A 23,191-nucleotide genomic window follows, 5' to 3' on the forward strand; every position below is an offset into this window, starting at 1 on the left:
GACTCTGCTTCAAGTCAGTTTCATTATTCCATTAACATCTGTGTAACCTTCAGCAGGATTGACTGGATATTGATCAAACAAGCTGAATGCTTGTCATCGAAAATGCATTATTGCTTTTATACTTTTGATGTCAAAAACCTGATTTCAGATCCCACTCTTGCTTTAATGAATAGTTGGTTAATTTCTTGAAATACTTACCACGCAGGTGACTTTTACTGTCTTTTCTTGCAATCAATAGAGCATCAACTCTTGCACATGAGCTATCACTTGCTGGTGCACTGTCATGGTAACAAAAATCTTGAATATTTCCCAAGTTCACCTGCTCTCGCTTTCGTTCGATAAACGAATTTATACGACGTGCAATCTGTCAACGAAGAAATACATTTATATTTCACATACTGGTTAATTCATTCATATATAAATAAAATTGTTTCTATTAATCATGTTTGTTAGTATGTTACAGGAAGTAGCGTAGACCTTTATCATACATATTTAAAGTATCCCTGTAAGCATTCTGCATCCAGTTTAAATCACCAGTATTTATTAAAATATTGTTCCCTTTTATAAGATTATAAATATTTCCAAAACTATCAATGATAAAAATAGAAAATGAAGATAGCAGAACATACATCATACCATTGCATACATGTAATAATTTGTTTATCCAAGCTACTACAGTATGAACTTGTTATAAGATAAAAGAAACAATGTTAACAAGTATTTGTTTTAATCATGTAGCTACCACAACCTCACAAATTAAGGTTAATGTGAAATAACTATAGCATAAGATGACACACATGCCAAAATAATATCTTTCATACCAGTAAGGGGTATACGGTTAACAGCACCAATACCTCAGTTTTAACCAAAATTATATCTGTAACTTATTCTATTAAACATGCTTCTACAATACAGACACCTTACTTCTTCAGATCCAGCTTTAATTTGGATGAAGTGTGGTGGCACTACTGTAGTTACAGAATGAGACTTCTGATTTTTGAACTCTTCTTCACCTTCTAGTTCTTGTATTTCTTCAGATGATTCCACTTTTATCTTATTCAGCAAGATTCTGTCTGCTAAAAATACCAATCACAAATATCAGATATGGTCACTGCAAAAGCCATCACAATTCTCAAATTGTTGATAGTCGTAAAACATTTTAATGGTTAATAAATTCATGAAATGTTTCAATTTGGGAGATCTTTTATTGTATTTTTGTCTTGCAACAAAAAATGTCGACTAAATTTAAAATAAAATTCAATCTGGTCCTGTATATCTGTGGTTCTGATAAGAATCTTCTGAGTATGAGTCATATGGATCTTGATGCAGTAAAATAACAAAAATAAACCTCATTTTTACATTGGAGGAAGCCCTGTTGCCATCATCACGAAACTTCCAGTATGTGCTGTTATATATACATCGGAGATTAAAGAAAAGATTATACAACTGATGTGGAATAAAATTTTTTTTTGCAGGTTATGATAATTCATTCATTCCAAGAAGTCATAAAGTTAAACACTAAAACTGTTGGGAATTCTCTTAGCCTTCTGCCTTATCAAAGTGGAATTCACATTATCTCCCTCAGCTTGGTGATCAGAAATCAGAATTAGTAACGTTTCCACTTTCAGCAAAACATTGCACCTCATTCTCAAACACTAGATAATGCCAGGCAGTGCTAATCTTTATATTTTTATCAACTGTAACTGTTACTGTTGTAAATGGTATTCCATGTTCACATCAAGTATTTACGGCTTGAAGCCAGTTTCCACAATAAGTTTCAAATTGTCTCCAAAGCTGGGATTACTCATGGCCTCTTAGCTATCTCAATTGACTTCAGACATGAGCATGAAGTCTGTTGCACAAAAAAACAAGAATGGAACCTCCATTCAGGTTTGACTATGGAACAAGCACTTTCAACTTTAAATCAAGACAAAAAATATATAAAAATATATATATAAAAATGAAATGGAAAAGTACTCCCTTGGTTACAAAAACATTTCCAAAATGTAGGATTTACAAGACATGACTGTACCTCAGAACAGATGAAGTGAAGTACAACTGTATTTATTGAAATAATGTGACTTCTTAACTACATTGTCAACTCATAAAATGCCTTATCAGGCTTCATGGCTTTATACAGCGGTGGTGGAAGGGGAGAAAGTGACTTTAGCTATCAGCAAGAAAGGAAAGGATTTTACATATTGTGTTCATATAAACACTGAACCAGGGTCCAGATTCCATGTACAGACCTCACTTTCATTCCTTAAATGGCAGTAACACCACAACAAACTCTAAACCAGGAAAACAATGTACTGTACAAAACCTTGTCAAAATAATCATTAGTCATATGAAAGTAGATATAAAATCTCTTTTCATTCTGCTACAATTCTGAAATCAATGTGTAATTTCACCATTCTGCATTGATTTTATGTATCCATTTCATAATTTTCTCAGAGTATTTTAGGAAATAAAATGTAATTACTACATAAATACATACCTGCTATATTCCTTGCCTGCTAATAGCAAGATGTCTTGGTTTTTTTTTCAGATGACACACATATTAATTAGAAAACACAGTAGAGTGTAGTGACTGGAGATTTGATCAACGACTTATCAAGATACGAAATCATACCACTTTGTTGTGCGAACACTGCAGTAATAGTAAAGTAGCATCTTGCTACCACACACCACTTCAGTTTGAGCACAGCTTTATGAAATGCCAAGTAACAGGAAGTGATATGACAAGTGGAAGGTGTCAACATGATGATGGATACAGCAACAATAGATAAAAAAAAAACGGTGTTAAATAGTGGATGACAGATATGAGAAACAACAGATTGGAAAGTCAATAGTATCAAAGGTCCACTGAACTTAACAAATAATGTGACACTGATATGATACATATCTGGAAGAAATATTGATTGATACTGATGCAAGTTTTATTCAAGAGACATTGAAATGTAATGTGCACATATACATATGTGTAAAACACTAATTCAATGCTTAAATATTATGTCACACAAAAGTAGTGTGTTATAGCAATCAAACAGTAAATAATAATAATCTGGAATATAGATTAAACACTTTAACAACAAGACAAAACATAACAATGAACAATATTTCATAAAATCTATATCAAAACTAAAGCTTTCACTATTATTTATTCATACACATCAACAAAATCTAACCACTACCCAAAAATAGTTAAATAAATGCCAACCTAAGATCATTAACAACCAAAAAGTTCATGCCATCAACAAAGCATATGGTGCTTTCCTGTACAATACAGGACAGATTATGATTTTAGAACATGACAATAATTTAATGACAGAAGTACTAATCTGATTTAAGCAATTTTCAATAATTAATTCCCTGATAATATGCAATTACAAAAAACCCATAAAAGTAGACATGTTTTCTGTTATCTAATAGAGATAAATATTAATGATTTCAGATACTTTCAATGAGCCATGTCTCAAACTCAATGCATGTTCTCACAAGATGCAAATCTAATAATTTAATGTCATCCTCAAACACTACCATTTCCCTGCAATAGAAAAATCAGTTAGAAAGTGATAAACAAGAATAGTCTATTTACTTCTCCACGCACATTCTGTGTTTTCCTTCCACTCCGCCTGTTCAGAAGCATACACTTCTTTCTTCCAGATGGGTACTGACGACTTAACGGTATCAATAGCATACTGGACAGCTTGGAGAGACTCTGCTCGGTGTGGCGACGATAATGCTATCACTAAACTTGCCTCCATCACAGGAACAATGCCTAACCTAAATCAAAATAAAAGAAGGGCCTAACAAATGGTTATTTAAATAAGAGATTCTGAAACAAATTAAGGAAACCTGAAGAACATAAACTCATTTCTCTTTCACACATAAAATGCTTGGGGAAATATTCAGCAACACAGTACCTGTTTCAAATAATTGTTCACAGATAGTATATACACATAAAATATATGGACAGGAGATTATTGTATTATTTAATGTTCTGATGATTAAATATTAAAAAAGTCTTAACATACTTACCAACATTAAAAATTATCCAAATAATATCTGAATGACAACATACAGACTACTGCATGTTATTAAACGTGTTCAATAAATTTATGGGCTATTATAGTTTATAAAATCACAAAATAGTTGTACCTATGATATATAGCTATATGTTCCACTTGCCACTTCCCCCGAATGTCTTCACACACCTTCTTCATTGCTTTCTCTGCCATCGGAACATAAGCTTCATACTCCAAATGCACTACCTGTTATTCATAAATATAACTAAACAATTTAGCCACAATGTTTTACAACAGAAGATAAGACAGATCTTTTAAATTTTCTTACGATTACTGCAGTCTGAGGACTGACACTAGACTTGACAAAGCATGATCAAAATAGTAGCACTACTGAAATTTCATTTACCTTTCCATCTTGATAACTAGAGTAAATTATGATTAACTATTCCTAATTTCACAGACCAACTAAACCATATCCCTATCAATATCCTGACATCTTCATCTTCATTAAGTCCTTGACAAGATGTTTATGGTCAATGAAAATCTTGACATGTGTCAATGTCTAGCAGCATGTACAAAATATGTCTATCATTGCAATTCATTAAAATAAATTCTCGCATGATGATGTACAAATTATGAAATGAAAAACAAAGAGAATTTTGGTAAGCATATTAAACACGTTATGACAAACTAATTTTACAATCAGCTGCCACAAAAGTTGGCCTTGTCATACAGTGATGATGTGACATGACCAACTACTGAACAAAATGAAGTGGGGTATGTTCTGAGATAATATAAACTTCATACAATGTTACTTCTGCTGGAAGTATCGTTACACAGGAAGAGAATAATAGTTAACAGAAAATTTAAACTTTGACTAAATATACCTAAAAATTGTATGTGAAACCTATTTTAGGGTAAGCTATGAAGTGCTTTGATTGTAACTTGTTTCCTCAAAACCTTCAACAGCTCAGGAATCTGATCAGCTAGTTACATCACAAGGTATCATGAAATGTTCTCTTATAAAAATAGATTAACCCAGAAGTAATGCTGCAAAGGACAAAACATTCTATGAAAATTCACCTATTTTACCTGTTCCTTTATAAAATGTGCTATTCTTCACACACTACCCACTGTGAATATTGTTGTATCTTTGGTGCCAGTAAAAAAAAATAAAACTTTTACCTGTTTATTCTCAAAATTATCTCTGGTTGTGCCAACAAAAAGAGATATTGCACCACATGATGGTGAAGAAACTAAGTTTGAAATTTCTTCAACGCTGAGTTTTGAATTCACAATTTTCACAAAATCCATAGCCAATGACAATTGTTCTTCTTGTACTTGTAAATTTAACCTGAAAAAAAGGATATATCTGTATTTATAAAGTACTGAACTCTACAGTCCTTCTTGAGAAGCTAAGTCAATCAATTGGTCAAGAAATTCCCTGCTTTTCACGGAACTTGGAGGTTCACAAGAACACACCACTTAACCTATCCTGAGCCATTTAAATCCAGCCCACATCCTCACACCCTATTACTTCAAGATCCATTATACTGTTATCTTCTTACTTAAATCTAGTAGGTCTCAAAAGTGATCTCTTCCTGTCAGATGTTATAGCCAAATTTTGTACAAATTCCTCATTGCCTTCATGCATGCTGCATTCCTGCCCATCTTACCCTCCTTATTTTATTGCCTTAATCCTATTTGGCACCAATTACATTATTCCTCATTATGCAATTTTCATCACCTTTCTGTTATTTCCTATCTATTACCTCCAAATAGTTTCCTCAACAGCCTGTCTTCAAGAAACAAAATACTGAAACAGTCCAAAAATATGTTACTTGAGACATTTATCATCCTATCATAAATATTACCTTAAAAATGGCTGTTCTTGGTAAGACCTGAAATAAACATTTTTCTTAGAGCTGTGCATTGCAGTTAGTAGCAGGATATCAATCAACTGAAAATAAAAAGATTCTGCTACATATGTCAACCAATACTGTGGGCTGACTGAACTCCATCAGATAGAAAAGGATTACTGAATATATTACACTATTGTAAAAGTTAATCCCAAAAGTCTACCTATAATCTGTGGGCCAGACCTGGCCAACATGCTAATTAATTTTGACTTCCTGTTTTGTTGTTTATAATATATCTATAACTGATGTACATCAATTATGTATAATTGTATTATTTACAACAGACAACTGACTCTGTAATTAATACCATCCTCTTGCTAAACTACATATTATAACATAGAACATTCTACAACTACAAGTAAACAAGAACAGAAATAGGTATGGAACAAAGAGTAAATACTTATCTTTTACAGGAGTCATGACTTGACCATAAAGTATCAAAATCCATATAAGAACAAGTTGCATTACTTTGTACTTGTGCATCATAATACTTATCACTTTATCATTGTTGCAGTCAACATAATTTGTGTTATTATTATCAAATGTAAATTTGCACTAAATGCAATACTAAATATAATGTGTGCCTCTCTGTGATAAAGTTCTCTCCATCACACAATTTATTTTGCTTAATTACCTCCACTGAGTGGCGGAATAACTGCTACTTGATCTCCTTCTTTAAGATGAACTTCAGATTCTGAAGTAGCATACTCTTCATTAATGGCTAATATCAAGTTATCTCGAATAGGTTCCAGAGAGAATTTCTGAACTATTTCATCCAAAAGATTATCATATGATGTTGCTGATGGAATTAGTAACTGGCTTTCTTTCTTTCCACAAAGTTCCCTTGCTTTAGCAAAAAACAAGACTTGGATTTCAACTGCTGATATGTCTGCCATTACATATTTCCTGCAAAAAATTACCATTACTATTTTCATTATATTGTACTGGCAACACTGCCACCATCACTACTATATAAACTGCTGGCACCTCAATTATTAAAACTATTTCTAGATATTCATATCACTCATTCCAGAAGTACAATTAAAGATTCTGTGATAAAAATATGTTACAAATACAGGGCCATGGGATCTGACAGAAGAAGTAACATGCTACAGAACTATTTTTTAGGACTGTTAGAAATATGTACTGGGCCCGTCACCAACCTTGCAAAGGGATCCACTACATAACTCACTTAAATAGTAAATAAACCAAGATCAAAATCACCCTGACTCATAAAAACTTGTGTACACATCCTTAGGAATAAAAAAACACATACAGATTAGTAAATAATTTACTGTTCGGTAAAAATAATGATATCCCATACCCTCCACAATCATTTCACAACACCCGAACATAGTAATTTTTAACTTCGTACAACTAACTTGCTTATATAATACCAGCAAAAAATGTACTGGAAAATTTATCACTACTGCACCAACCTTCATCAGTACAAAAGTACAGCCATCATATTTGAACCTTCACCGCAATGAACTAGGATAACGTCATAAACTGGGTACGTTGGTATTAGCTGAACTGGGTACTATGTTGGCATTATGATAAATAACACGCAAAAAAAAACGCAAGATGTTAATCTGTAACTGTCTTGTATGTTGGTATTGCATGTGCTTGTATGTACCAGCTGATCTGTGTGCACCACCAACTACACAAATTCCAACATAGGGTGATACCAACTGCATGTAGTATCAACGCTTGCAAATTGCATTTCATGGATCCATGTGTTAGATAATAAGATGTGGAATAAAGTCGTAATAATACAATTCATACTATTACAAAATTTCACATATTTTAAACAAAGGATCCACATAATTAGTGATATGTTACGAATACATACATCCACTACATACAGCAGATAAATTATACTGGCTATTTATAATTTATTAAGACAAGAAACCCTGAATTAACATTATGATCTATTTGTAAACATTCGAAATTTAATAACAGAGCAAAAGGATTTGTAATTAAATATGTTTTAATTAAATTGTGCCTTTTTATTTAGAAGAATTGTGATACTTGATGGCAAACTGTTGAAAATGTTAGTGCCTGTATAACATAACACTCTCCTGGAACATGAGTTGGAAATTACTTTATGAAGCTGATTTTTATTCCTTGTATTAACACTGTGTACAGCAGAATTAGTTTGAAAATGTTCTGATTATTTACAAAGAAGTTTATTAATGAAAATTTGAACTCACATGGAAGAGCTAAGATCGCTAATCTCTTAAATAGACGTCTACATATTAGTAATCAATGACGTACAAAACACAGATAAATTAATAAATTATTTGAATTTACTTCAGGAACGACCTGCAGACTTCCAAAATACTGTTTTATAGACTAAAATTAGAATTAGACCATTGGGCATTTGGTCAGCAGTGGTTTTTACTGCTATATCACTTTCTGAATGTGTTTACTGTCCTCTGGCCCAACGTTGTGGTTACCATACTGGTCAAACGCATAAACACGAAATTGAATATGGCCTGAGTAAGCTGGAAGAGAACAATGAATACAAAAATGTTACACTATGAAAGACATAAATGCAATACTAAAGGAAGTGGTAAGTTAAGAGTGATACCAAGTGTATAACTGAATCAAACTGTGCATGACTTTATTGTATAATCTACATCGAATTGTTCTTTATCTGCTGTTCTTGGAAACTCTCTATAGTGTGTCGGCTGCTAGTATATCCTCATGGCGTCTGCTACCTGTCTAGAGCGACTGGCGCCAACAATTTTCGTAGGATGTGTATGTTTCAAATTCTCACTGCAAACAAAAATTGATTGTACGATTGATTTTATGATACGTCAGTACATTGGCTTAGTACTCTGAAGCAAATAAACGTGTGCGATTAGGGATTAAACATAGGAAAACAACAAATTACCAGGGCGTTGTCAACAAGAGCTGTCATTGTCACATATTTCGGGAGTGACGTCAGTTGGCTTTGCAGTATTCCCACGAAATAGATTTTCGTTTGTCATAGTTCACTTCCGTTCTATAGATTCATTAGCATACATTTAATTCCGTTATACAGTCAGACGATAGTTTTATACGCGACTAATGAATACAGTTGTATAAGGTTGTGTACACGCGGCCGGTTAAGGCGTAGGAAAGCGCGGGAAGCTTCCAGATTCAATTTAAATTATTTTAATTTTAATAGATATCTTTATATTTCCTGCTGAAAATATTTTCGTGTTTTAATAACTATATTTTTCCGGGATTTTGCAGAACTTACATTGAAATCAGGCGGTATCTAACTAGTAAAGTATTCCAGTGAATACACTCCACTGAAAATATGATGTAAACATTTAGAATAAACCAGGACATTCTTTTAATCATGAAAAGTTGTACTTTTTTTACAATAATCGTTATGCTTAGGGTAATGGTGATGAATGCAAATTATGTTGCCAGGAAAAAGAAAATGTGCCATGACAAGTTATTTTGTGCCAACTGAATTTTCAATGTTGAATTAATTCCTTTCACCTATTGCAGTCATGTTACAAAGAAATTTGTTTTTACTCCATTCCATTATTTTCAAACCCATTAATGTTTTATTTTCTGTGGGGAGTTGATTAAAATGTTTACATCTTGTATCAGTATGCTCCATCACAGAGTTAAAGGATGGCCCATTTCAGCATCATCTGAAAATATATGTATGTTTTCTTAATTTACTTTCTGATTGACATCAATGCATCTACCATTATCACAGAAATATACTTGCAGATTCATATATTACTAGTAACCAGTCTTCAGGGTTGTTGCTGATAAGTTAGAGGGTAACTTTGCAGAGATAGCATTCAGTAAGATGGGAATGGAAATTATTCCCTGCTTGGTAGAGATTTCAGGTGGGTATAGACTGATGTTCCAGAGGAGCTTACAGGACCCTGATGATGGCAATAAGTTCCTCCAAAATGATGATATACAAGGGTACACAGTGTAATGTCCAAGAAGACAGCCATTTTATTCTCTTCTAGTCTACTTCTGTTTAGTATGTATGCATAAATTAACAATTATTTAAAAACAAAGCGCTCAGTATATTTGAAACTAAGAAGGCTGAAGTCAGTGAATGATTAGTATACTACATCATTAAGAACTTTGTGTTATAGGTCATGTAGTGTTATTAAGATAGAAAAATTTAAATCTAAGATGCTAAAATAGACTGAGCATGTGTGGTGAGATTTCAGGTTCTCAGGCAGTAAGTATGAAGATGATGATTTTCTGGGTTGTGCTGTATACTCTGTTAGAAGTTTTCCTACATGTGAGAGGTGCTTATTGCTCTGATGATGGAGGCAGCAAGCAACTATGAAATGTCAGTAAACCTTTACCAGACTACATGGCACAACAACTCAGAAGATAGTTGTCTTCATGTGGAAAACATATTGTCAGATGACACTTATTGCAGTGATTGTGGTAGATTTTATTTCAGTTACTAGGCACTAAAATGCTCAAGTAATTAAATTGTTACTTGTAAAATCCATCCTAGTGAATGGTCCTCTCACTACAAAGAATGCACAGAGGTTGTTGACCCTTCAGTCACTTCATGTTTACATGGTCAAATACATAATTGTTATGCTTGCACAATGTGTTCCAGTGCTTGACAACAGCCCCACAAGTACTTAAATGTATTAATTTTCATAGTGTGTCCAACTGTACGATTCTTTCCCTGGAAACTGAAAAAAAATACTTCAGACTCATTCTATGTTCAAGAACTTCAATAAAACAAGGGCATCTTTTATTTTAACTGTTACAGTAATAAAATATAATTCTTCAAAGATTGCTGTCTTCTGATTTGTTGTGCCTTATAGACATCTACCAGATTACACAGCGCAACAAATCAGAAGACAGCAATCTTCAGACTCACCGTCGTGAAACCTCAAATCCTACAACATTTCAGATGATTTGAAGAAAAAGTTCTCCACGTCCCCCCCCCCCCCCCCCCTTTGACATTGCACATTAGTCAGAATGAATAACAAGGATTTAATGTCCGTATTAAGTGTGACTCTAGATTACCATTGCATTTTAATTACTGTTACAGAGACAATCTCTTGCAATGATAACCAGCTTGAAAGGAATGGCTGCGCAGGAGCTCTTCTTGATATGCTGGCTGAAGTTGCATCACAGACTTTACATTCAGATCCTAGTGTTAAGATATCATCAATCAAAAGAACAGCCAAAAAGACTGCAGACATCAGTTGCCACTTTTCAAAGAAGAAGAAGGTTAGCCATTTAACAATTTATATTCTCAAGTGCTACTGACACTTAAATGTTTCTAAAATAGAGTGGCTTAGATACATTAATTTTTTCTAAGAAATCAAAGAACAGTATTCTACATTTTGCTGTTATATTTAATTCAGTTCTTTATTATTAATATGCTTCATCAACAGCCAGCACACAAAGGGACGAGTGAGCAGCAGGAAAAACTTGCTGGTACACAGAGTAACACATTTTACATAAATTTTGCCATCAGTCATATCAAAGTTTTCTGCTTTTATCAAATTCAGCCAGAAGGACATTTTTTCTGAAGTGTGTGCAATTTTTGGAGGTTTGAATCAGCAACCTACATTTCAGAAACACAGTTCTATCATGCAGAGAAAAATTGCTAAGAATTATTAAAAATGGGTAGTAAAACAGGGCACCAGTATCTGTAAGTAGATTTACTTTTGTTTCACACACAGTAAGTCATCACTATTATAATTTATTATCTAAATATCTCAAGTTACATGTGGCTGTTTTATATGTGTGTACAGCAACGAGCGACTTGTAACAGTCGAAGCAGAGAAGGGAATACAATGGACCTAGAATATCTTCGTTCCCTAAAAGCCAATCATTTGCTCAAGCTGTTCTCCGAGTTCGATGGTGATGAAATTCGTAGGATATTTACATTCACTTGTTTTATGGAACCAGACCAGTGCCATCAGCAATTTTCAAGTTTTGGTAGTGAGGGGAAAGCCAGACAGCAAATGAAGACCCATCTTTTGGAACATGTGCATCAGCTGGAACTTAAAGCAGAGTGTAAGTAGTGAAATTATCATGTCTTTAATGTTCACCTCATCAATCTCCTGATAATTAATAATCACATCTATACATGGAGCATGTTTGTTTTCAACACTGAAGGCTATGACAACATAAATCACTTTTATTAAACTTGGCAGTGTCAGACTCTTATTCATATTACTCTAAAGGGTTTTAACAGTAGTGTGTTACATTCAATATTGTTTTTTTTTAACTAAATCCATTGTTAATTATACTAAAATGAAATGTTATGGTTTCATTTTAGTATACTAAATGATGGCTGTACTTTAAAAAATAATTAACCTCATTGATATTACTGAGAGCACACATTGGGCAATCTGTTGTTACTAAATTACATAATTATCTGGTATTTTGTACAGATTGAAAACATTGCAATATTATGTAATATTCAGATTTGAATATGATGGCATGCTTCAGAACCAGTGGCTTGGTGGTAAGATGCTACACATTAATAAAGTATGAGTAAGACAACATATATGTTATGCACTGTTCTGTATTTTCCATTAGATCGTAAAATTGAAGAGAGCCAGGGTAGGTCAGTTGGTACAGTGTCTGACTAGCCTGACTATAAACTTGACGACCAGGATTCAATCCCTGGCAGGGGCAAGTGATTTTTCTTCTAGCCTCATTTTCAGGTTGGCTGTGGGGCCACTTCTTCCCCAAAATGTTTCCATGGCATGTAACGAGACAGCTTCAGTTTTACTAGTAAAGCTGAAGGCCATCTCCCTCTTAGGATCGTGCAGAACCACACTCTTACTTCGCTGAATATATCCACTAAATAGTTCTATTATATCATTACAAATGTGTTAATTTTACTGGTAAAATATGAGGATTTAATTCTGTGGTCATGCGTTCTGAAATTTTCATACATATTCCTGGAATGTTGTGGGATATTACTTTTAATAAATCACACTTGCTGCTTCTACTTCTTGAATTGCCCTTTTTTATTTCCCTTGTATTTATTTGTCAAAAACAAGTTTAAGTTCTACTTGCCTCCCATAACATTTAATGTTAATAATTCTTTGTAGCAGGACATTGATTATGAAATGTAACTCAGGCCCAGCTTGGATTTTCAGAAAAGAACGTAAGGCAGAAACTGGAAATAAAAATTACAGTGTTTATATTAGGAGAAACCTTTAAATATAATTATTTATTGCAGGTGGCTTTCAGTTCTCAGTTGAATCAGTTAAAGTAAGACAGCACCGTCTAGCTGAAAAGTGCAGTGGGTCAAACAGGAGGCACAAACTTAACTCAAAGATTAAAGTAGAATCAATTCCAAAATCAGAGCCATCAGATGAAAATGATAGCAGTCTTCCTAATAAGGAGAAAAACAACTGTTCAGTTTCGGAGAACTCTGTAGTTGTTAAGCCAAACCTAAAACCGGAAAAGTTTCTTAGCCATGAAGCAACTGAAAGCTTTAATGAGAACAATAACAAGAATGGAGTGGAAGTAGAAAGTATTTTGGATATTAATGAATCACGATACAATGATGTCATAGAAAAAGTCTGTGATACAGAAGAGAAATGTGTAAACAATGAAAATTGTTATGGAATTTATGAAGAACACAATTATGTTATTCTTGACTCAGAAAATAATAATACTGATGTGTCAGCTGAAAATCACAGAAAGTGCACTTGGCCTGAAATGAAAATTAATCAGAATGATTACAAATTACACGGACAAGAGAAACAAGGCAGAATCAAGGAAGATTCGGTCCTTTGTGATAAGGCTCCTGCTGCAGATTTGGGAAAATTCATGATTGCAGAAACATTACGTGATATGGTGAGTACTTCAGGCTACATTTCTTTGTATACACTTCTGTTATTAGACAGTCTAATAGAATGTCAGGTAAGAAATGTAACTTTACCCATTTTAAATTACCCTGGAAGTAAACTACACTCTGTGATGCATATGGTATTTACTCTAGTACTTTTAGTACAACAGTCAAGCAAAATCTATTCATAATAGCTTAGAGTGGTTCCTTGTAAAAATTGCAGGTAATGGTGTGTGTAATGGAAGAGGATCAGGTGCAACTGAAGCAGCTGCCTTGTGTAGGACAAGAAGTTGATGTAGATACCCATCAGTCATTTTCATACAAGATGATCAGATCAGGTATGTTTAAAGAATTATATTCCCCTTCTTAAGCACTTTTTATTATAAAACCTTAACAGGGGTTTCAAGAGCTGGGCTTACATTCCCCTTTATTATTGACTCATGGGCTGTATGTTACAAACTAGTACAATTTACTTAACTTTCACAGAATAATAACTGAAATGCTACTAACTTTCTAGTGCAAACAGGGTCAGACATTATTCAATAATTCTCTAAAAATAGGAAATACTGCCTAGGAGAGAAGACGATGGGACATGGAGAAAACTGCATAAAGATGAGCTTAAAAATCTGTACTCCTCCCCCAATATTGTCAGGGTGATTAAGTTGAGAAGAATGAGATGGGTGGGGCATGTGGTGTGCACGGATGGGGCAAGAGGTGTGCACCGGGTATTGGTCGGGAAGCCTAAAGGGATGGGACAGCTGGGGAGACCTCGGTGTAGATGGGAGAATAATATCAGGCGGGTTCTATGGGAGATAGGAGTTGAAAGAGACTGGATTTTGTTGACCCTGGATGGGCCAGTGGAGGACTTTGGTTAGTTTGGTGATGAACCTTCAGGTTCCCTAAGCCACCTAGGTAGTTAAACTTTGGAAACACACTGATCCCTACCTGTATCAAACCCTGGAGTATAAACTATAATGTTTTATGTTAATATAGATGACCTTCCAGTTGTGCAAGATAATAGAAGAGCTGAACCTCAAGATTATAGTGATGAAGTGATGAGAGAAATGAACTGTGAAAAGCGTATTGAAAGGGATGAATACATTCAAAAGAAGAAGCCCAAAGGGAAGGCTAAGTTTATTGGGCAATCAAAAGCTGAAAAGGTATTGACTTAAATATATAATTGTATAAAACATACTGGTAAACCTTGTGTTATTTACAATATTGGAAATTCTGTAACTAATTGAACTATGAGGTGTGAAGTCTTAATTTTTTTTAATTCACTACGAGTTTCTTTTATAGGAAATGGCTATCCATTTGATTGAAATGATGAAACGGAAAGGTAACAGTGAGTCTCTTGAATGCTACATTTGCAACCCACCTCGCTCATTTACTGCACCAACTACTCTTATTAGCCATTACAGGAGTCATGCAGGTAAGAATTCAGTACCCTTCCTGTTGAACTGTCGGAAATGTACCTATCAAATTTATGCTCACATTTTTCAGATGCAGACATGAACATTTTGTGAATGACTAAATGAAAGATGTATTTCACTAAAAGTTTGTAGATCGCTAGCTGTAATCACAACATCCTCTCTTTAAGGTGCAGATAATTGTAAAATAAATTGTATGACTATTCACTGGTAATTTTAACCTAGAATCTCTGAATAAAATGTGGACTGCTATGGATGAATTTATCCCCCCTCCCATACAAAAATTTTGAAACGATCAGACCAGCAGCTTAGTTTATATTCCTTTTTTATTTTATTCCCACTTCTTTTTAAGATACTGGTAAAATGCATTGAGTTAAAGGTAGACATTTTTTAACACACTGTACCATACCTTTAGAATGATGCAACCTTTGTGATAGTAAAATCATGTTGCCCCTTTAAGTTGACAACTCTGAAACAAATGCAGAACAGACCTAGAATGGGCCACTGTAATGAGGTGAAAATGAAGTTAAGTTTGTACTTAAGAATTTTCTCTGAATAATTAAAGAATTATGTTTACTGAAAACTTTCCACTGAGAAACAACTTTGTCATATGACATTTGAATTTCATCTCTGACAGAAGAAAGCATCCATTTAAAGGAGACCCAGGTGATTATTGAATTTTTCTCTTTTCCACAAGTTTTTCAAATTCATTTATAAACTTCTGTTCCAGGCATCAAGCCCTATGAATGCCGAATTTGTCATTCAGTATTCACCAGGCAGCACAGTCTAAACTACCACATGTTAATTCATTCAAACCAGACACGTTTCACATGCGCTGATTGTGGCCGCAAGTTCAGACATCCATCTCATTTCAAGGAACACAGGCGTCGCCACACAGGGGAATCTCCATATGAATGCTCAGATTGCATGCTTCGGTTAGTGTATTTAAAATATTTCATAAAATCAGCTTTTGTATGGGTGGGGATCTCAAACTTATCTTTACTTGGTTCTTGTATATATCTGCTTCATAATTTTAAAAAAACAAATAATTTATTACTCATGATAACAAGTAGCCAATGTGTTTATGAAAATTTGATCATAGAAATTTTAATTGCATGTCCAACATATATTCTAAATATATAAATTGTTCTGAGTTGGGGTTTAAAAAGTAATATAACATGCATGCAGAAGAATTATGAATAAATGTATTTTGAGGAAGTTAACAGTTACAAATATTTTCATGTCTTAGGTTCAAGACCCGTAACACTTACAAACGGCATCTGAAAACTCGTCACGGGAAGGTATTGACAACTTCTGGTGGCCTTATCATTTTGTCAGAGGAGGAGTTTCGTCGTGTCAGGACTCTACCTCGTTCCCCTCACAGCACTGCAGCTGTACATGTAAAACAGGAACTACACAATGGGAAGAAGAGATCTCGCAAAGGAAAAGGGCGATTTAAAGTTGGTGGTAAAAGGAAACAGTTGGAACCATGCGATGTAATGAATGAGGAAGATGAAGAGGAAGAAATTGGTTTTAATTTTAACAGAGAAATCAGTCATCAGTCAAAAGCATGTGTCACAACTCCTACTAACAAAGATGATGATGAAGAAAAAGAAGATGCAAGTTGTGTCGGTAATGTCGAAAGTGAGGTTACATTGCCAATGACTGAATCTGAACCACCCCAGAAATCTTTCCAAGATATTGTGGAAGAAGCCATGAGACAGAGCAATATTTCTTTCACAGATGATCTAGAAAATGATAAAGCCAATTTGGTTATGTTGGATGTACCTATTACTAACACTGAAAATGTATATGGGCCAAAAGACAAGGCATTTGAGACCCATGAAGTAAATAAGCAAGGGTTAGGTTTTCCCATCAAGAGTAGCTGGAACACAGATAATGTTAATCTAAAAAGCCCAAACGAAGGAAAGATGTACACAGCAAGAAACAAATCAGGCCGAGAGTTAGTTAATAGAAGTGCTAAAAAGAATGTTGCTCACTTACAGGCTAAGACAAAGAAGTCATTGATATTGCCTAATAACGTTGGATTTAATCCCCTGATGATTAAGACAGGAATTCACCAAGCACAAAATTTACCCACAATCCTGTCTAGTAGCGTGCAGACATCTCCCTTTAGCTCCTCCACTTCATCATCATCGGCATCATTCCTTTCACCTCAGTGCGAAGTGGACAAGAAAAGTCCAGTCTCAACACAGTCAGATGCTAAAGTTTTGAACGTAGTTGGATCAGACAGGGTGAGTATTATCAGTGCTAACTCACAACAAGCTACAATCATGCTCATAGCTGATGAATGTAACAGTTTCACTGCAGTATCAAATCAGAATTATATTTTAAAGGGTCTCAGAATTAACTCTGATAAGAAAACACTGTAAAAATGTCACAAATATGATGGAGTTTTAAGTGATGAAGATGGTAATGGACATGAATCATAAATTAGCTTGAGATGCCTTAACCACAGTATAATGACACTAATGGTTACATGAACCCACTATAACATTTCCCAGGGAAATTATCTCAGTGTTGTGAGGAGTACAGAAATGGTCTAAAGGTATCAGGAAGTTTTAAGTAGGGCAATGTGACATTAAACTCACATTACCAACTAGTTTTTTTTCTTTGAAAGAAAGCACATGAAATGACATTATTGATAATGTTTCTCTGACTTTTATATGAATAATATTTAAAATTATGTAGTAATGAATAGCATCATTCCAATTTTGTAGTTTTTGTAATACCCTAAATTTAGTAGTAGGTGTACTGTGTACGTGGATATGTACATATTTCAGCATCGAAGTAAGAATGCATATAATCGACAGAAGCTGTACATCTGCAGTTATCGAAACTTTGTATCTGAATTTATTCAAGACTGAACATATTTTGACAAAACGTTGCAGTGAGAAGAACATACAATATGGTTTCTTTAAAATGTACTATTTCTGTGGTAACTTTTCAACTGCATTAAAGAAATACTAGTTACTTTTTATACTCAGAATATAAGGACAAGAGTATATTTTTGAAGATACATTTATTTGGATAGTGTTACTAGTTGTCGTTATTGCATAAAGAAACACTTTCTATTCTGCAAATGTTTTATACTTGCAATTATATGTTTGTTAAATATGAATTGGGGCTGTTTTTTGATACCTAACAAAATTATGCCCAAAACTATAATTAAAAATATAACAAAATATACATTTATTGAAATTAAAACAGAGCTGGGATACTTCAGATGGTATACTGACTATATTATGAGCTGGCTGTCCAGGATTTGATTCCCTGCAAGGCCATATATTTAGTCTCATATCACACGTCCCCATGGCACAGTGCTTAATTAAGCGCAGATATATCTTCATGGCATGTTCCTTCATTAAAGGCAGGGACAAATTTATCTTTAACTTTAAAGCAGAATATATTTGAAACTGCAGTTGAACTTGATTACAACACCTTGGCCATAACACTGGATACCACTTGGTTCCCTCAGAATGCTCTTTAACCTTTAATCATACAGAAATAAGGGGTTTAAATCCCCATAATACAGGGCTGATAATTGGGCTTAAATCTAGGATTTAAAGTGGTTTGCAACTGCAACATAAAGCCAGCTGGAATGCACATAATCTCTGATGCATAGCTAATAAAGGTTAAAAATGTATCTTCACCATTTTCATGTTTCTCACATGAATTTTTTTAGAGTCCTCAAAAAAGAGTGGTTTACAAAGCTGTCCAAACATATTTTGGCAAAATAAGTTGTTACAGATGGGCACTTAGGTTAAACTATAAGATGTGAAAGTCATGGAGCATACAACCATTGTTAACACAAGCCCACCAAGTTACTATTACCTGAAAGTATGGCCTCAAAGTTGTAAATAGTGGTTAGCTCAAGTTTCTTCCATAACACCCAAGTGTAACTGAAGTTATTCGGTAGAGATATATTTTCTTAATCTAGGTAAACATGTTTAAAAACAATGTCTGTGTTTCCATTTATTACATCTGTATTGTTTATGGTAATGGTCTTCCTTAATAGTGTTGTTTATTATTATATATAGAGAACAGTATTTAGAATAAGGAATTTTTATATGATTTTATATTATGCAGTAAAACATTTTCTAAGGAAACCAATTTTATATTTTGTGTAACCGAGGGCTCAGAATATACCTGTGCAAGTTATTATAGCTGGAGAAGGTATTAACAATAAACAAGAGGTGTCTTATGGCTATCATTGATGTTATGATTGTGTTATGTTGTAATATCCAGTATTTTCCCAACCTTTTCTATATATTCTTTTCCTAACTGAGGTTATCAGTGCTTCTCCTTAGTTGTAATGCAAATTCCAGGATATAATTCAAAAAGGGCATGGGCCACCTTCCTCAGTCATGGAGGCCTTCATCCAAAGTATAAATCCCTGGGTACTGATCAGATTCTGGATAAACTGATCAAAGCAGGAGGTGAAACGTTGTGCTCCGACATACATACACTTCTTTGTTCTATATGGTAGGAGGAGGAAGTTTCAGAGCAGTGGAAAGAATCTATTATTATACCAATTCATAAAAAGAGTAATAAGACATTGTAATAGTTATCAAGGAATCTCTCTCATAATCTGCCTACAAAATTTTATCCAACATTCTTCTGCCAATGAAATTATTGGGAATCATCAGTGTGGGTTCCATCGTAACAGATCTACAATTGAAAAGATTTTCTACAATTGCCAGATATTAAAGGAAAAGTGGGAGTACAATGGGATGGTCCGTCAACTACTTATAGACTTCAAGAAAGCCTATGACTCAGTTAAAAGAGAAACACTTTACAACATTTTGCTTGAATCTGGTGTAACTAAGAAGCTAGTCAGGCCAATTAAAATGTGTTTAAGTGTACCTCTAGTACAATCTGTGTAGGCAAACTTTTATCTGATACATTTCCTATTCAGAATGGCCTGAAACAGGGAGATGTTCTATTGCTGCAGTTTTACAATTTTGCCTTAGAATATGCCATTAGGAAATTCCAAGAAAATCAGGGCAGTTTGGAACTGAATGGAACATCAACTATTGGTCTATGCAGATGATATTAATCTGTTGGGCGATAATATAAATACTCTACAAGCACACAAAGAAGAACTCTTAAGGGCTGGTAGGGATGTTGGTCTACAAATAAATGCAAAGAAGACAAAGTATATGGTCAAGTATAGGCATCATAATTCATGACAAAACCAGGATATAAGGAGAGCTAATGAAGTGTTCCAAAATGTGACAATATTCAAGTACTTGGGGATGACACTAACAAGCCAGAATGACATTCATGACAAAATATGTCAATTTGTATATTATATATTCTACAACCTTGGTTTAGGACTATGAAGGATGTACGGATTGTGAAAAAATTCTATTCTAATGCCAACCATTTATATTATTATGCCAACAAGTACCTGTCACCTTCTTGATCGGCTTAAGAGCTTCGTGTTCCTCCGTGAATCAAGCAACTTTCCACACTTCATACATATGTGACGGAATACTGCGCACAGGAACAGCATCACAGATGATAACAAATGTCACCAACTTTGAGAGCAATGTGATTTTACAGAAATTGGCAGCATTGAATATTGGTGTAATCCGTTTTTGTTTCTTTTTTCGATGTTCTATGGTTGCACTTAACCAATGTTAGTATTAAACGAGACCAATGGTTGAAGTAATGTGGTTTTATATGCTAGGTTAGCGTGCATCATCTACACAAGTATCACTAGTTTCGCGGAAATGATGTTTGGGAGCAAATGTTTCTTTCAGCTTTTTGACATTTTCAGGTATGTAACAGAAATATATGAAATTCTGAAGTAAATGTTTTACGACCACACGAAGTCTCTAAAATTGTTTTATACCTTGAGTTCATTTTGGGAAGTAGACAAGAAAACTGTCAGACATAGGTTATCTTAGCGTGCGTATAATGATGGTCAAACCTATTACATCAAACTGTATTTAGCAATGTAACTGGATTCAGGATTATTGAACCTTGATAGTTGCATGACTGCATTATGCCCCTGTAAGGTAGGCAGAGGCAAATCATTCGTTATTAGCACATTTCTGTAATAGTTGCACAGTGTGACAGTTCTTGGATTAGATGCCACAAGGGCCTCATCCAGCCAGTACACGCAGTATGGCTGTAACATCTAGAATTGCTCAACAAATGAAAAGTAAAAAGCCAGCATGTGAAGACATAGCTCTGGTCAAGAAACACTTTAGATCCAACTTGGATGTCTCACTTTTATTATAATGCTATCATGGACTAATTTTTTGTATTTGTGTTCAGACAGGGAAGCTGTAAGGCTCTACCATTCAGTACAAGACTGTTACACTCTGGTGGTGCGACACAAACATTCTCTGGTCAACTAACATCTGGATTCAAGAGCTTGAATCTTCTCCAAATTGTAAAGAACAGATTCAACTACACATCTGTTACACCCCTGTCACAATTAGCTGGAAGGAACACTTTACAACAGTCTCATCCTGTCCTTGGGCAACCAGTTACACATCAACTATGCAGAAGTGAAATTAGCAAACATTTGCAAGGAAATGGGGCTTGGGGATATATATTTGTGCGTACTAATGTTAGATGCCATTTCCCCAGACCATCCGAGTTTAAGAGAATTAAAAGACATGGCTTGAAAGTACGCATGTCAACTGCTGCAGGAAGAAGAATCATCATGCGTAGAATTCTGAAGGGAAGACATGTTCTTTCTCATTAATAGTACTGCAATCATACTGTAGTTAATTGTATTTTACAGAAAAATTATATCAATAAATACATCTTACAAAACAATGTACCGTGTAATTGATCAACAGTTATTATCTGTCATGACTTACAGCATAACTGATATTTTCTGCATCATAAGCAGGATGAAGACCCAGAGATTTACAGGTCCACTGAAAGCTACTTGGAAGAGGTGCTTCAATTATTAAGTCACTATCTTTTCCCAGATAGTGCGGCAGAATTAGTCTTCTAAGATGTAAATGGGTTGGTATGATTATTTCTTGGCCAGGTTTAATTGATAGCGCTTCTAGCAGCTTTTGTGGCAGGTTCTGAAATGTTACATTGGAATCACACGAGAAGTCTTTACTAAACACTGTTTCTTTCATTAATTCACATTATATTAAAATAGTAAATAACCATACCTGCTGAAATAATCCCCCCTCCCAAATTTAGCATGGGATATATTAAAGATGAGTAGTAATTAGTTACTGGTAATTCACAACCACAGCATAGTTACCATTATTTTAAGTAAATAAAATATTAGAAGTTTTTTGTTCTGCAATACACAAAATATTTTTTATAAAAATGTTTGCAATGAAATCCCTTACTAGTGTTTCACCATAAAATTCTATCTCAAACTCAAGGTCCTCACATAAGTGAAGATGTTAATTGTGGTCTTCTGTGTTATAACTTCTACCTGGAACATAGAGACGAAGGTACTTCGTTCCAAAATGGCAACCATCCGATCTTTGCATGTTTGCAGCACAAACTGAAGTTGAACTTTCAATATTAATACAGCAATCTTGGTGCGTTTTGAACACGAACTGAAGCTTAAAGCATGCCTTGTGTTGAATTTGCAATAGTAGAGCAGTAATCTTTGTGTTTGGAATGCAGACTCATTATGACTCAGAATCTAATTTGTATGCAACTTACACAATAGGCTACACTTGACTCTCAGTTATCCACAACAATGGTGGAGAGAACTGGCAGAAATAACTGAAAACCGCAGATAGTCAAACAAGATTATTAAAGGTGAAGTTGTCCATGGAGCTTAATTAAGCACCATGACTAACATACAAGAAGCTGTAGTGTAATTCCAAACATTCTTAACCTTAGCACTACATGGAGGTAAATGGTTACCTTCACACTTGGAAAAAATCCTGCCCTGCCAGGAATTGAATACTGGTCCTACAGCTTAGAGCTTAGTTACTATACTTCCTGATCTATTCCAAGTGATGGATG

At 34.4% G+C, this 23,191-nt stretch overlaps 5 protein-coding genes and 1 long non-coding RNA gene across 22 annotated transcripts in view; 3 read left to right on the plus strand and 3 right to left on the minus strand.

Moving 5' to 3' along the window:
- Window positions 1-3,146, plus strand: part of LOC110832911 (uncharacterized) — a 7,326-nt gene extending 4,180 nt beyond the window's left edge. The window contains exon 2 of the long non-coding RNA XR_002544086.2: window positions 2,549-3,146. This is a non-coding gene — a long non-coding RNA (uncharacterized LOC110832911). The remainder of the gene's footprint in view (window positions 1-2,548) is intronic.
- The window catches only part of Mocs2B (Molybdenum cofactor synthesis 2B), a 7,887-nt gene extending 2,540 nt beyond the window's left edge, over window positions 1-5,347 (minus strand). Inside the window, exons 1-5 of the mRNA XM_022070361.2 lie at window positions 5,214-5,347; window positions 4,162-4,274; window positions 3,599-3,786; window positions 925-1,076; window positions 199-364 (exon numbers count right to left, since the gene is read on the minus strand). Of these exons, the coding sequence (XP_021926053.1) occupies window positions 199-364; window positions 925-1,076; window positions 3,599-3,786; window positions 4,162-4,274; window positions 5,214-5,342 (748 nt within the window). The 5' untranslated portion in view covers window positions 5,343-5,347. The remainder of the gene's footprint in view (window positions 1-198; window positions 365-924; window positions 1,077-3,598; window positions 3,787-4,161; window positions 4,275-5,213) is intronic.
- Mocs2A (Molybdenum cofactor synthesis 2A) lies at window positions 5,243-20,715 on the minus strand. Of its 5 annotated transcripts, none has more exons than XM_087345066.1 (3): window positions 20,634-20,715; window positions 6,582-6,853; window positions 5,389-5,844 (listed from the first exon to the last, which is right to left on the minus strand). In XM_087345066.1, exons 2-3 carry the CDS (start codon window positions 6,841-6,843, stop codon window positions 5,816-5,818), a joined length of 291 nt encoding a protein of 96 aa, XP_087201192.1. In that variant the 5' UTR covers window positions 6,844-6,853; window positions 20,634-20,715; the 3' UTR covers window positions 5,389-5,815. The 5 variants fall into 5 exon arrangements, with proteins under 5 accessions (XP_087201193.1, XP_087201192.1, XP_087201189.1 ...); XM_087345063.1 differs by lacking the exon at window positions 20,634-20,715 and adding an exon at window positions 7,387-7,525; XM_087345064.1 differs by lacking the exon at window positions 20,634-20,715 and adding an exon at window positions 7,272-7,403.
- On the plus strand, window positions 8,367-19,430 carry LOC110832901 (uncharacterized). Of its 4 annotated transcripts, none has more exons than XM_022070351.1 (9): window positions 8,367-8,522; window positions 10,998-11,179; window positions 11,710-11,974; window positions 13,155-13,777; window positions 13,993-14,107; window positions 14,763-14,929; window positions 15,069-15,201; window positions 15,930-16,134; window positions 16,449-19,430. In XM_022070351.1, exons 1-9 carry the CDS (start codon window positions 8,468-8,470, stop codon window positions 17,590-17,592), a joined length of 2,889 nt encoding a protein of 962 aa, XP_021926043.1. In that variant the 5' UTR covers window positions 8,367-8,467; the 3' UTR covers window positions 17,593-19,430. The 4 variants fall into 4 exon arrangements, with proteins under 4 accessions (XP_021926043.1, XP_087201178.1, XP_021926045.1 ...); XM_087345052.1 differs by lacking the exon at window positions 8,367-8,522 and adding an exon at window positions 8,559-9,615; XM_022070353.2 differs by lacking the exon at window positions 8,367-8,522 and adding an exon at window positions 8,559-8,710.
- LOC110832905 (mitochondrial mRNA pseudouridine synthase Rpusd3) overlaps window positions 11,642-23,191 on the minus strand; it is a 77,614-nt gene continuing 66,064 nt past the window's right edge. For 2 of the 10 annotated variants that reach the window (XR_015534149.1, XR_015534140.1), the window contains 4 exons: window positions 20,634-22,278; window positions 16,471-16,591; window positions 15,609-15,668; window positions 11,642-13,091 (listed from right to left, as the gene is read on the minus strand). The gene's annotated coding sequence lies outside the window, so the exon portion shown is untranslated. Of the gene's footprint in view, window positions 13,092-15,608; window positions 15,669-16,470; window positions 16,612-20,633; window positions 22,279-23,191 lie in introns of all 10 variants that reach the window. The other 8 variants (XR_015534142.1, XR_015534141.1, XR_015534143.1 and 5 more) reach the window with 8 other exon arrangements.
- Window positions 20,865-22,018, plus strand: mRpL34 (mitochondrial ribosomal protein L34). Its single transcript, XM_022070367.2, has 2 exons — window positions 20,865-21,005; window positions 21,509-22,018. Exons 1-2 carry the CDS (start codon window positions 20,959-20,961, stop codon window positions 21,942-21,944), a joined length of 483 nt encoding a protein of 160 aa, XP_021926059.1. The 5' UTR covers window positions 20,865-20,958; the 3' UTR covers window positions 21,945-22,018.

Source organism: Zootermopsis nevadensis, unplaced genomic scaffold (genome assembly GCF_977971745.1).
Source record: "Zootermopsis nevadensis isolate Lab colony 2312 unplaced genomic scaffold, Znev_1.0 Znev_ptg000008l, whole genome shotgun sequence".
In the NCBI taxonomy this organism is placed as follows: Eukaryota; Metazoa; Arthropoda; class Insecta; order Blattodea; family Termopsidae; genus Zootermopsis; species Zootermopsis nevadensis.